The sequence below is a fragment of the Hyperolius riggenbachi genome, chromosome 4 (assembly GCF_040937935.1).
Source record: "Hyperolius riggenbachi isolate aHypRig1 chromosome 4, aHypRig1.pri, whole genome shotgun sequence".
Lineage (NCBI taxonomy): Eukaryota > Metazoa > Chordata > Amphibia > Anura > Hyperoliidae > Hyperolius > Hyperolius riggenbachi.
Genome location: NC_090649.1, coordinates 165,602,700 through 165,617,530, shown reverse-complemented (window position 1 = coordinate 165,617,530; position 14,831 = coordinate 165,602,700). Strand labels below are relative to the sequence as shown.

The 14,831-nt window shown below is 41.3% G+C and overlaps 1 protein-coding gene and 1 non-coding gene across 2 annotated transcripts in view; both read left to right on the top strand.

The window, feature by feature from the left end:
• KPNA4 (karyopherin subunit alpha 4) overlaps nt 1-14,831 on the top strand; it is a 70,628-nt gene that overhangs the window by 37,964 nt on the left and 17,833 nt on the right. The window contains exons 3-10 of the mRNA XM_068280932.1: nt 4,035-4,124; nt 5,466-5,495; nt 5,584-5,636; nt 7,682-7,777; nt 7,872-7,957; nt 11,285-11,371; nt 13,153-13,322; nt 14,034-14,078. Of these exons, the coding sequence (XP_068137033.1) occupies nt 4,035-4,124; nt 5,466-5,495; nt 5,584-5,636; nt 7,682-7,777; nt 7,872-7,957; nt 11,285-11,371; nt 13,153-13,322; nt 14,034-14,078 (657 nt within the window). The remainder of the gene's footprint in view (nt 1-4,034; nt 4,125-5,465; nt 5,496-5,583; nt 5,637-7,681; nt 7,778-7,871; nt 7,958-11,284; nt 11,372-13,152; nt 13,323-14,033; nt 14,079-14,831) is intronic.
• On the top strand, nt 13,734-13,941 carry LOC137505487 (small Cajal body-specific RNA 7). The gene has a single exon (XR_011020098.1). It is a non-coding gene; the product is annotated as a small Cajal body-specific RNA 7 (non-coding RNA).

Below are 14,831 nucleotides of genomic sequence, written 5' to 3'. Positions count from 1 at the left end.
CCAATCACCCGCCTACACGCTCAGATTGCCCTCAGACCCCCCCCCCCTTATCAATTCGCCAGTGCAATATTTACATCTGTCCTTCCCTGTAATAACCCACTGATCACCTGTCAATCACCCCCTGTCACTGCCACCCATCAATCACCCCCTGTCACTGCCACCCATCAATCACCCGCTGTCACTGCCACCCATCAATCAGCCCCTAACCTGCCCCTTGCGGGCAAACTGATCACCCACCCACACCAATAGATCGCCCGCAGATCCGACATCAGATCACCACCCAAGCGCAGTGTTTCCATCTATTCTCTACCCTAAACACCCACTAATTACCCATCAATCACCCCCTGTCACTGCTACCTATCAGATTAGACCCCTATCTGCCCCTAGGGCACTCAATCACCCGCCCACACCCTCAGAATGCCCTCAGACCCCAGCCCTGATCACCTCGCCAGTGCATTGCTTGCATCTATTCCCCCCTCAAATCACACCTTGAGACACCCATCAATCACCTCCTGTCACCCCCTAGCACACCTACCCATCAGATCAGGCCCCAATTTGCCCCGTGTGGGCTCCTGATCACTCGGCCAAACCCTCAGATCCCCCTCAGACCCCCTTCCGATCACCTCCCCAGTGCATTGATTGCATCTATTTTCCCCTCTAACCACCCCCTGAGACACCCATCAATCACCTCCTGTCACCCCCCTAGCACTCCTATCCATCAGATCAGGCCCAATACAACCTGTCATCTAAAAGGTCACCCTGCTTATGACCGGTTCCACAAAATTCGCCCCCTCAAAGACCACCTGTCATCAAAATTTGCAGATGCTTATACCCCTGAACAGTCATTTTGAGACATTTGGTTTCCAGACTACTCACGGTTTTGGGCCTGTAAAATGCCAGGGCGGTATAGGAACCCCAAAAGTGACCCCATTTTAGAAAAAGACACCCCAAGGTATTCTGTTAGGTGTATGACGAGTTCATAGAAGATTTTATTTTTTGTCAAAAGTTAGCGGAAATTAATTTTTATTGGTTTTTTTTTCACAAAGTATCATTTTTCACTAACTTGTGACAAAAAATAAAATCTTCTATGAACTCGCCATACACCTAACAGAATACCTTGGGGTGTCTTCTTTCTAAAATGGGGTCACTTGTGGGGTTCCTATACTGCCCTGGCATTTTAGGGGCCCTAAACCGCGAGGAGTAGTCTAGAAAACAAATGCTTCAAAATGATCTGTGAATAGGACGTTGGGCCCCTTAGGCTACAAAAAAGTGTCACACATGTGTTACCGCCGTACTCAGGAAAAGTAGTATAATGTGTTTTGGGGTGTATTTTTACACATACCCATGCTGGGTGGGAGAAATTTCTATGTAAATGGACAATTGTGTGTAAAAAAATCAAACAATTGTCATTTACAGAGATTTCTCCCACTTAGCATGGGTATGTGTAAAAATACACCCCAAAACGCATTAAACTACTTCTCCTGAGTACGGCGGTACCACATGTGTGGCACTTTTTTACACCCTAAGTACGCTAAGGGGCCCAAAGTCCAATGAGTACCTTTAGGATTTCACAGGTCATTTTGCGACATTTGGTTTCAAGACTACTCCTCACGGTTTAGGGCCCCTAAAATGCCAGGGCAGTATAGGAACCCCACAAATGACCCCATTCTAGAAAGAAGACACCCAAAGGTATTCCGTACGGAGTATGGTGAGTTCATAGAAGATTTTATTTTTTGTCACAAGTTAGCGGAAAATGACACTTTGTGAAAAAAAAACTATTAAAATCAATTTCCGCTAACTTGTGACAAAAAAATAAAAACTTCTATGAACTCGCCATACTCCTAACGGAATACCTTGGGGTGTCTTCTTTCTAAAATGGGGTCATTAGTGGGGTTCCTATACTGCCCTGGCATTTTAGGGGCCCTAAACTGCGAGGAGTAGTCTTGAAACAAAAATGACCTGTGAAATCCTGAAGGTACTCATTGGACTTTGGGCCCCTTAGTGCAGTTAGGGTGCAAAAAAGTGCCACACGTGGTATCGCCGTACTCGGGAGAAGTAGTATAATGTGTTTTGGGGTGTATTTTTACACATACCCATGCTGGGTGGGAGAAATACCTCTGTAAATGACAATCTTTTGATTTTTTTACACACAATTGTCCATTTACAGAGGTATTTCTCCCACCCAGCATGGGTATGTGTAAAAATACACCCCAAAACACATTGTACTACTTCTCCCGAGTATGGCGATACCACGTGTGGCACTTTTTTGCACCCTAACTGCGCTAAAGGGCCCAAAGTCCAATGAGTACCTTTAGGATTTCACAGGTCATTTTGAGAAATTTCGTTTTAAGACTACTCCTCACGGTTTAGGGCCCCTAAAATGCCAGGGCAGTATAGTAACCCCACAAATGACCCCATTTTAGAAAGAAGACACCCCAAGGTATTCCGTTAGTAGTATGGCGAGTTCATAGATTTTATTTTTTGTCACAAGTTAGCGGAAATTGATTTTAATTGTGTTTTTTCACAAAGTGTCATTTTCCGCTAACTTTTGACAAAAAATAAAATCTTCTATGAACTCACCATACTCCTAACGGAATACCTTGGGGTGTCTTCTTTCTAAAATGGGGTCATTTGTGGGGTTCCTATACTGCCCTGGCATTTTAGGGGCCCTAAACCGTGAGGAGTAGTCTTGAAACGAAATTTCTCAAAATGACCTGTGAAATCCTAAAGGTACTCATTGGACTTTGGGCCCTTTAGCGCAGTTAGGGTGCAAAAAAGTGCCACACATGTGGTATCGCCGTACTCAGGAGAAGTAGTATAATGTGTTTTGTGGTGTATTTTTACACATACCCATGCTGAGTGGGAGAAAGATCTCTGTAAATGGACAATTGTGTGTTATAAAAATTAACAAATTGTCATTTACAGAGATATTTCTCCCACCCAGCATGGGTATGTGTAAAAATACACCCCAAAACACATTATACTACTTCTCCTGAGTACGGCAATACCACATGTGTGGCACTTTTTTGCAGCCTAACTGCGCTAAGGGGTCCAAAGTCCAATGAGCACCTTTAGGCTTTACAGGGGTGCTTACAATTTAGCACCCCCCAAAATGTCAGGACAGTAAACACACCCCACAAATGACCCCATTTTGGAAAGTAGACCCTTCAAGGTATTCAGAGAGGGGCATGGTGAGTCCGTGGCAGATTTCATTTTTTTTTTGTCGCAAGTTAGAAGAAATGGAAACTTTTTTTTTTTTTTTTTTTCTCACAAAGTGTCATTTTCCGCTTACTTGTGACAAAAAATATCTTCTATGAACTCACTATGCCTCTCAGTGAATACTTTGGGATGTCTTCTTTCCAAAATGGGGTCATTTGGGGGGTATTTATACTATCCTGGAATTCTAGCCCCTCATGAAACATGACAGGGGGTCAGAAAAGTCATAGATGCTTGAAAATGGGAAAATTCACTTTTTGCACCATAGTTTGTAAACTCTAACTTTTACCCAAACCAATAAATATACACTGGGTTTTTTTTTAATCAAAAACATGTTTGTCCACATTTTTCGCGCTGCATGTATACAGAAATTTTACTTTATTTGAAAAATGTCAGCACAGAAAGTTAAAAAAATCATTTTTTTGCCAAAATTCATGTCTTTTTTGATGAATATAATAAGTAAAAATCGCAGGAGCAATCAAATAGCACCAAAAGAAAGCTTTATTAGTGACAAGAAAAGGAGCCAAAATTCATTTAGGTGGTAGGTTGTATGAGCGAGCAATAAACCGTGAAAGCTGCAGTGGTCTGAATGGAAAAAAAGTGGCCGGTCCTTAAGGGGTAGAAAGCCCTAGGTCCTCAAGTGGTTAAACACCATAGAAGCTACGCAGCACTAAAATTATATGTTGAGGTTCCTACAATGAAATGGACATCTGTTTCTGTGTGTAAAGCTAAGTGTATACAGAATAAAGCGAAAAACAATGACCTATTTCAAGTAAAAAAATGTTTGTTTGTTTGTTTGTTTTTTTACCTGTCTATAGAATAAAAGAGATGAGCATTTGCTAAAGAGGAGAAATGTTCCACAAGAAGATGCATGTGAAGATTCTGATGTAGATGCTGAGTTTAGAGTGGTAAGTTTTTTGTTTTTTTTTTGTTTTGTTTTGGGTTTTTTGTTTTTTGTTTTTTGTTTATAAAATGGTTCTCTGTTTTTTATACAGTTTTCATACGTAATGCTTATTAAATTCCACCCAGTGCCATACAACAGCTAGGGTGATACTTGCACTCACCAGATGCTGGCTATTGACAGAAATGGTACACTTGGAGTTTGGAGTCCAGTCCTCTTGGGCTTCTGTTGCACTTTGTCAGACACATTATGATGAGGGTGTTTGTTTTTTATTTTTTTGCTGTGCGTAAAAGAGGACTCTGTCAGTAATGGCTAAATCCAAAATGCAAGTGGATTGCTCCAAATTGCTTTAGGAAACCTAGAACCTGCAACGTTAGAGGAAAATCTGTTAGTGGTTGTGAATAGGGATTATCACAGATATGCAAATTATTTAGAGTTGGTGCAAATATATGCAGCTTGAAAATGGAAAAAACCATGTAAACCTGAGTTTAAATTGATTGGGCCATTTTCAAACTGCATACATTTGCATAAAAATTTGCATAATTATGGAACAATTTGCATCTCATTGATCATCCCTAGTCGTGATCTGGTGTGTATGAAACGCTCATGCTCCTTCTAAACTCAGGCAATCATGGCACTATGGGTTGGTTTACTGAAATGCTTGTGGGTTCAGCTCTGGGGCTTCATTATGGTTTCCCAATCAATTGTCCCTAACTATCGGGAAAAAAATTAGTTTGGTCTAGCATCTGTCTTTTCTGCCTTTTGGTCCTTAAGCACATATGAAAATATATAAGTTCCTCATTGTAGATGAGGCAGATCACTGTCCACTAAGGTTACTGTAGTGGTGGTTTCAAAATAATAATAAAAGGTTTGCTCTCCTTTTACTAGACTGTCAAAGCCAAGCACCCTGGCAGTTGGGAAATACACTATCTTGTAGTGCAGTGTAGATAGTCATTAAAGTGACCCCATACATTTGGGCAGTATAAATTGAGACAGCGTTGTACAGCGCCACGGAATATGTTGGCACTTTATAAATAAAAATAATATGACCACATACACGAGATTACACTAGATGTGCTGCCAGGCTAGTTCCTAGTGCAAACGGTCCTACAGTTTACCTTTTTTTATTTTTTAAGACAAATGGATTAATTGTTCATCCTATAGAAGCACGGTGGCACAACCACGCAATGCAAATACATTGCCGCACCAGCATAGTGTGAACTGAGCCTGGCGCACAGGATACTGTTAGTGAAATTGCAGAAGAGAGCAGTTAGCACTGTTAGGAGAACTTGATTATCTTATTTTTTTACATACTTGTGTTTAGCTAAACTTTGTTCTCTTCCTTTAGCAAAATACATCTTTGGAAGCTATTGTACAGGTAATATAATTTTTAAATCTCACTCCTAATTTTCTTAGCATTACCTTTTTTTATTTTTGTTAATTTGAACAATTTCTTCATGTTCCAGAATGCATCTAGTGACCACCAAGGAATTCAGCTCAGTGCTGTCCAGGCAGCAAGGTAAATCTAAACACAATGAAAACGTATGAGTATGTACATGAATTCTCCCCATGCCTTGTCTTGCCCAATATTCCTGCACTCTGACTTTAAGCGTCTGGCCAGGATACCAGCATGTTCATTTCCTCCTGCTGGAAGAGATAATTTTTGGGAAACTGGCTTTCTAGTAAAAATAATTGTACAGAAATTCTCCTTGAGGAGAGTTGGTGCCAGTGAGGAATGCACTAAACTGCAATAAGCAGCATTGCGTGTGTGAAGTCAATGAGTAGAGCGGAGTGCATTGCACATAAGGTATTTCATTCTGCTCTACTCATGAACTGTTTGATAATGTTTCTCAGTCACTCAACTCCACTGGCTGAGTCATGTTGCTTAACCATTTAAGAACGACACTAGTTGACATCTACGCCCTGTTTTGATGCTGTTGTGGCTGCCAGGGAGTAGATTTCAACTAACTGCCGTCGTATCTAACAGCAGAGCCCTTTGAGCGGGTCAGGAGCCGATTTAATTTGCTCCTGACCCTATATATCAATGTAAGCAACTTAATTGGCTTACATTGATAGCCAATGAAAGCGGCTCCTGACCGGCGGGCCTGTGGTGGACGGCTGTTATGTATGGTGATTTGTTGGTATTCCGCGGTTTCTGGTACCGGCAGTCTCTGGTCCTCAAGGGGGCAGAGACCGCTGATACTTAAGGGGTTAAAACTTAATTTCCTTTCTCTGCACCCAACAGGAATGACTCAAATAGTAGTGGGATGAATACCTTTTTGTAGCAACTTAGGACAATATCATTAGCTTCAGATAATTCAACCAACATCTTTTCTGCTGGATGCAAGAACTGCATCTGTTTCAAAATTGTGGCTCTATCATTTGTAATAGTTACATCGCCTTTACCATCATGAATCCTCTTATCCATGCCTTTTGGTCCAAGACTAGTCCTTTACTTTCATTTTTCTGAAGAATGCAAGAAACACAAATTTGTGCCCCATTTTAGGAACGTGTGGCGCTATGGAATTTTTTTTTTTTTTTTTAATTCTTTATCTCCCTTCCACTAACTGCCTTCAGAATGGCAGTGGTTGTGCAGTGACCTACATGTACCAGTTATACAATGGAACATGCACACATAGTTTCCCTGTTAAAGGGAACCAGAGATGAACGATTCACACAAAATAAACATATTAGTTGATAGCTTGTAAAGAATAAATGCTCTACCTGAGAATTTCGCCACTCTGGTGTGCCTTTTTGAGTGTTTTTTATCCATGATTGCTCCAGGAAATATCTAAATATGGCTGCCGGCTCATATCTCTTCTGCTTCCATGTTATAAACTGTTTTGGATGTGCTGTCTAGCCTCTGAGACTATAGACAAGCAGGGCTGCTGCAGCCTTTCATCTGTCTGCTTTCAACTTTATTATTCTGGTATGCTGTGTGGCTGCCTGTAGGAAGTGTCTCTCATAAAAATGAAACTGCATACAGTAGATAATGACTGGCTGCACACTGCACACAGATACACTTGTCTGTTTCAGAGCTTCTTTCTTGGCAGCAGCCCCTCCCATGTCAACAGCTCTGAGTAGGGGGCCAGGAGGGGGCAGGCTTGGGCTTGAAAATACTCCACAGAAGAGTGACTCAGCTATAATGATTCCAGGTCAAACCTAGACTGAATCAGTCTTATCACAGTTGATAACAGATTAGACTGAGAAGAAAAAAAACTAAAAACAGGGTAGGTGTTTACTGTCATGTTCCCACTGATAAATGTAATAAAATACATGAGGGTGCTTCGTCTCTGGTTCTCTTCAAGGAAAAGATCTATAGTTGCCATCTGGTCATATTGGCCTTTTGGTTCCTGTTTATGCAATTGTCTAAAGAACATACATTTTAACCTTTTTACGATAAAAATGAAACACCAAGACATTTCTATATTATTGCTACTATGAAAACAATTATCTTGTGTTTACGTTTTATTCTTGTATAATGTATCATGGATTTCTTCTTCATTGGAAAATATTAAAGCATGCTTTTAACTGCAAGTTATTAACATGGCTCCCTGTTTACAGGAAACTACTTTCCAGTGATCGGAACCCACCAATTGATGATTTGATTAAGTCAGGAATATTACCAATCTTGGTTCACTGTCTTGAAAGAGATGACAAGTACGTGGTTTTTTTTTTTTTACTTTTGTTCTTTTTAAGGTTAGTGTTCAGAAAACCATTTTTGCATCTAGTGTTTTTTCTTCTCTTTATTTAGCCCATCTCTCCAGTTTGAAGCTGCTTGGGCTCTGACCAATATCGCATCAGGAACATCTGAACAGACACAAGCTGTAGTCCAGTCACGTTAGTATATTTGTTAATTGATGATAAATTGAATTATTGCAAATACCTTCTGTTTTAAGAAGGCAAAATTCTGTTTTAAAGAAGTAAGTGTGGTTTCCCATGATGCATCACTCCCAAATATGCAAATCATTTCTTTATGCACGTGAAAGCCAGGCGTACATCCAGAACAGAAATGCTGGTGTATAGTGAGCCAAGCCTATAGCTTGTACATTTTACAGAGCCATACCAATCTACCATGAATACAGCCGTTTCTGAGTTTTGCTCCTCATCAGTGCATGATACAGATTAATATGGTTCTATGTGATAGAGCTTGGACCAGCACTACAGAATAATTACATAGCTCATGATGACCCAGAACCCCTAGGAGAGAGACTAAGGGGCTAAAAGGTGACCGAAAAGCCCTATTACTAAAAAGTGACACATTCTTAAAACAGGAGGCATTTGCAATAATTCTGTTTTTAAGTGAGCAAGTGTGGTTCCCATGATGCATCACTCCAGAATATGCAAATATTCTTTGTGCCCCTGAAAGCCAGGCACACACCAAGGTGTATAGTAAGCCTATAGCTTATTAATGTTAGAGCCACAGCAATCCAACATGACTACAACAGTTTGAGTTTTTTGCTCCTCATGTATGCATGGATTGATAAGTCGTGATAACATAATTAGAGTAAAGCTAATATTTTCAGATAAATTACCTTTCAAAAAGTCTGAATATTTAGAAACATCCGTATTTCAAAAAGAGGGGTGTTTTGCCTGCCCACTGGACTGAATAGTTCTACTGTGTGCAAACAGCGAACGCAAACCTGATCCGTTCAGAACTAGAGACCCAATACTGGCCCAGTGGGGCTTATGCCTTCTGCTGCTTAGTGTCTTTGCCTATTATTCCAGTTCAAGCGGTAAGCACTCTTCCAAATATGATGGTCTGTGCTCTTTGTCATGTGAGCGCTGTAAAGGTTTTAGTACTGCACAAGAATGCTTTCCATGGTATTTAGATGCGCAAAGAGCAGACACTAAGCTTCCTTACTGGGTGTTTGTCTGTTGGCTGCACCCTCAGCCTTGTCCGTTTAAAAATGCATAACCAGTCACAACTGATCATTGCAATATGCATGTCTTTTACAACTGTTTTGTAAGAAAGTGTTTAGAGGGGTTTTTTTTGGGGTTTTTATTTTGCAGTGAGCGCCCTTCTAACCAGCCACAATACCAAGCAATAAAACAGGCAGAGACACTGCAGCTTAACCAGTAAAACCGGTTATTTAGAGACATAAGCCAGCATAAGAAATATTTTCTTCTAAGTTGTTTAAATACCTTCAAAATCGAAAGATAGCCATTCAAGCAGCATGAATTCACTTTTTTTTTTAAAGAAAACCTGTAAGGGAAAAAAGTGTCCCGGGGGGGGGTCGTCTTGCCTCAGCAGGGGGGGGGGGGTTCTTGATCTTAATGAGGCTTCCAGCATCCTCTTCACATAGGCAATCCAGCGCTGGAAGCCCCCGGGATAACAAAGTGGCCGCAGCTCTACACTACGGCAGAAGGAGCTGCACCTGGGTAGCAGAGCGGTTCCGATCAGTCTCTATTTCCGCAGGAAGCCCGAGCAGAGAGCTGCTAGTGTGCAAGTGCATGTCAGTAAGGGGTTCTCCAGGGGTCCCAGCGCTGGATTCCCTCTGCTGCAGAGGACAGGGGAAGCCTCTTTAGTATGTAGAGGCTTCCCTCTCTTGAGATAACCACCAGGGGCACTTCTTTCCTTACAGGTTCACTTTAAATACACAAGGTACAACTACAATTTATCTCGTGCAATTATACTGTGCAAGCCTTATTCGATTTTATATGCCTGTCTTAGTTCCTGTCACTGGAATGTGGGTGTTAATAGTGTAGATAAAACAGAAAGGACCGGCACCGCTGTCTTGTATCAAAGCTCTTTTAATAGCACCAAAGTGGCAGCAGTGACAGACTGCTGTTTCGGTTTACACCTTTATCAAACTGCTCAAAGCCAAAGCCTCAAAGGCTTTGAGCAGTTTGATAAAGGTGTAAACCGAAACAGCAGTCTGTCACTGCTGCCACTTTGGTGCTATTAAAAGAGCTTTGATACAAGACAGCGGTTCCGGTCCTTTCTGTTTTATCTGGACTGCACTTCCCAGGAGGCACTGGGGAGAGACCTTGGGCACGCTGCATACTCTTTTTTTGGAAACGGTGCTCCCTCTCTTTTGTTTAGGTGTTAATAGTGTAGACATATATGTTTAGTTCCAAAATTTACACACGTATGAGGCTTCCTATGTGGGGGGGGCCTGAAATCTTGTCATCGCAGCAAGAGCTGTGGATGAATTTTTAGAGAGAACCTAGAAGGTGCCTTTCCCCTACTTTTTTTTTTTTTTGTCTCTGGTGCAGGTGATATTAAATACCGCCAGTAGAGATACAGAGAGCCATTCGATTTTGTTAAGTTTTAACTGTTACCTGTTTATATTCTAACAAATGTCTGGCTTGTATTTCACTTTATGGAAACATGGTGATATTATAATTTTCAAAAATACGAATGTTTTGGCTGTGTTTTTTTTTTTTTTTTTTTTTTTTTTTTTTTTTTTTTTTTTTTTTTTTTGTAGCCTTAAAGGGAACCTTAACTGAGGGGGGATATGGATGTTTCCTTTCAAACAATACTGGTTGCTTGGCAGTCTGTTGATCTCTTTAGCTGCATTAGTTACTGTTTCACACACCTGAAACAAGCATGCAGCTAATCCAGTCTGGCTTCAGTCAGAGCGCCTGATCTACATGCTTGTTGAGGGGCTGTGGCAAATGTATTAGAGACACAGGAACAGCAGGAGAGTCAGGCAACTGGTATTTTAAAAGGAAAATCCACATCCTTTTCAGTTTAGGCTCCCTTTAATGCTTCTTGAATCACTGACCAGAAAATGGTATACAGATCAGATGTGCCGATTCCACCGGCTTACTTCAGGTGTGACTGCTGAAGTTCCTGCAGCCATAAAAGACACAACCAGGCCTGACAGATTGGCAGCCTTCATTTTATAGGAAACAGCACAGGTTTCCAGGCTTGCTGTATAATTAATGGCCACACATTGTTTTTATATGCCCAAAGGTTTATGGAGAGAGACTCAAGTCTCCATTCTAAATTGTGCCCACCCCTTCCTGTCTTAATTACTGCTCCCATTGGCCAACTGTCACCAGACTGGTGCACACTAATCTTGTCACCACCAACACATGACAAGATGGTATCTCTTGGGTGGGGTGGGGGACTTATTTTTTGAATGATCATAAAAATCGAATTGTTTGGCAGTATTTTACATGGCGTCCTTAAATTATTATTTTATTTTTTTGTTACAGATGCTGTTCCTCTGTTCTTAAGGCTACTGCATTCACCTCATCAGAATGTGTGTGAGCAGGCTGTATGGGCACTGGGAAATATCATTGGTAAGGTTTTTTGTTTGTTTGTTTTTTTTCAGAATTTGTTGCATATGTTGATAAACTCATCCCATGCGTGAATATTTGTTTAAATTCATTTTTGACATCAAAGGCTTTTTATTGAAGATCCGTAATTCTATTCAGCGTTTAATATTCACCTGCCCTGTCACTACCTCCTTTTCTTTTGGTAGCTTAAAGCGGTCCTGTACTGTTGCTCAGGAGAAAAGGAAAGCGCAGAGAAATTGACCATGTGTGTGTTAATAAAGAACACCCTGTTTAATTCTCCCTTATCTGCCAATGTAACTTGAACTGCCAGCTCTCTGCCACTTCTGAGCTAATATTTAAAAACAGGAGGTTGTTATAAACTATATGTTTCTCTCGGCAACACACCTTTCTTCCGGCACCAGCAAACTCCTCAGCCAGAGTTGCAAACACGACTCATCAGAGCAAGCAGGAGATAGACTTTCTTAGGCGTCTTCAAAGTTTGATGGAGTTTATTAAGTCAACAGATATACCGATACTCATCTCTACATGTCGTTACATCTTAGCGAAGCAATCGTTCTTTAAGTCCATTTGTGTTACAAGCTCTTGACTAACATTCCTCCTGAATGTTAGTCAGTTATCTTCTTTCTATGCTAAGTTACGTCTAAACTAAGTATATACAGCATACAAGATATACTAACGAGACATAAATAAATATATAAGTAAAGATTAAGACCAGCGGTGACAGGGGCAGAAAGAGTGTCTCTCTGTAAACCGGCTGTTGGTTTTATACGAACCAGAAAGCGTTAAATGTGACCTCATCTGATCCCTCCTCCCGGAACCTACTATTGGCTCAGACCCCTTGTAATGTCATGATACACACCTACTTGATTAATATTCTATGAACCCCTTGACTTAGTTGCAAGGAATTTTATATTGATTAAACATGGCTGTGTTTACTGTTCTTGTGGTGTACATGTTGAGGTCAGTGAGACCTGTGGCCTTGTCCATAGAACAGCTTCTTGGTATGTATTTGTTCTGCTGACAGAACTGTAGATTTTCTCTCTAAGAGAAAATCCCCTTAAAGGGCAAGTGTGCACCCCAAGCCTTTTTGACTAACTCAGTCCAAATCACTGAGGCCTACTTAAATTATAACAGAGGTTAACCCTTTCCATTCCCCCACCAAACCAGGAAGTTACCACACTGCAGGTTTATTGCAGGAGTTCTGTCAGTTGGAACATGTTTTTCTTTAAAGGTTATTATGCTGTTGCATACATTTTAGAGCACAGAAGAAGTTCTGAGTTTAGTTCTGCTTTAGGGGAAAGTAGTTGAGCCCCATGCAAAATGCAATTGTTCACATTCACAGGAGATGAGATTCATTAGAAGTTAGATTGAAGGCTGTTCCTCTGAATTGTCTCATCCTGGATGATATTCATACAGGGGTTGGAGTCAGGCAGCATAGGACCTTCTTAGTGTTTTGGGGGCTTCAGGTATAGGCTTTAATTAAAACCATTTCTAAAATTCTATTATTGACTGCATTTAGTGGTACAGTCCCAGTTCTGAATATGGATTATACTTTAAAGTTAAAATCGTGTAAAGGTGACCTGAAATGTATGAAATTGACACAGAACATTTATATCACGCTTTTCTCCTGGCGGACTCAAAGTTGCAGAGCTGCATAGGTGCTTGCTTACTGAACAGGGAGCCAAGATTCAAACCCTGTTCTCCTGTGTCAGAGGCGGAGTCTTTAACCAGTACACTATCTAGCCACTGCTCTTACAACGAACATATCTCCTCTTTGTAATTAGGTGATGGGCCTCAGTGCCGGGATTATGTGATCAGCCTTGGTGTGGTCAAGCCTCTCCTGTCATTTATCAATCCATCAATTCCCATTACTTTCTTGAGAAACGTTACCTGGGTAATGGTGAATCTGTGTCGCCATAAAGACCCTCCTCCACCTATGGAGACCATACAAGAGGTAAGTGGAGCAGTTTTCAGTTCTGGAGAATACAAGTATTGTAATATCTGTTTAGCTGTTTAGCTCTTGAAAATGATGAAATGGAGATAAGGATGTTGTGAAAGTGTTATAGTGTTATAGTATATCGTAGTAGTGATGTTCTAGTCTATCTTATTAGTGATGTTATAGTATATCTTATTAGTGATGTTAGTACGAGTATATAGCTAAGCCTAGTTGAAATTAGAGGGGAGTAACTTACCTATGCCTCTGCCTATAGCCGATGGGTTTAACTTGCGGTCACTGTAACTCCACTGCTTCCTCCTTCAATCCCGGAAGGAGGAAGTGGTGGCATTACGTTGACCGTGAGTGGAATGTATCGGCTATAAGCGGTGGCAGATGTAAGTTAACACCCCCTCTGCCATGGGCAGCGCTGTGTGTGTGTGTGTTTGTGTGTGTGTGGTTATTTGAGGAGACTCTGAGATTACATATCACTGCTGATTTCGGAGTGCATCTGAGGAATGTTGCAACACAAGGGGCTTTCCTGCAACACTTCCAGTGATTATGGCCCCGGTCAGTCTTCTTAATGACCTCCACATTCTAATATTTCTGACAGATATTCTTTAGTTTATCTGTGATCTGATTAAAGAGCTGTTTTTTTTTTTTTTTTTTTTTTTTTTTTATTACTGGAGTTTCTCTCAACGGTTTTCCACTTTGTGCTTCATATGTTTTCAGATTCTCCCAGCGTTGTGTGTGCTTATTCACCACACAGATGTAAATGTAAGTATGCAGATAAGTTCTAGTCTCCACATAATCTTTTGATAACCAAACATTGTTTTTTCTCTCCTTCTCCCATTTACCCTCCTGAGTGTTACGCCGCTGAGGAGGTTTTGTTACTTTTACCCCGATTTTTAAGTAAATGTGCTAAATGACTATAAATCCTGTAGCTAGCACTAGGCTAGCTAGAAAGAAGTCTCCGGCTCCCCGCCGCTCCCCCGTTTATACATTACCCAGCCTGGATCCAACGATCGGCGCAGCCTCCCCGGACAGCTCTGCTCTTCACTATGGGGAGGATCGCAGATGATGTCATGAGCAAACCCGATCCTCCCCATAGAGAGACCGGAGCTGTGCCGGGAGGCTGTGCGATCTCTGGATCCAGGGGGGGAGGGGGGGTGTAATGTATAAATTGGGGGATCGCAGAGGAACGGCGGGTGCCCGACACTAGAACTAGATAGCCTAGTGCTAGCTAAAGGATTTACAGCCATTTTAGCCAGATCCGGCTACTGTGCATGTGCGGACCCATCTGCGTGCCTCCTTGATCACTCTCCTGTCCTATTTCCACTAGCATGGCATCAGGGTTTCTGGATCCAGATTTCTGGATGTGGCCATCAATCATTGTATGGGAAACTGATGCATGATGCGGAAATCTGCAACATACCATCCATCATTCTTCAGTAAGTGAAGAATCCACAGCACCATGTCTGTAATGTATAGCTCTTTTATTGTATTTTAAAATACCAAGAGATTGTCCGA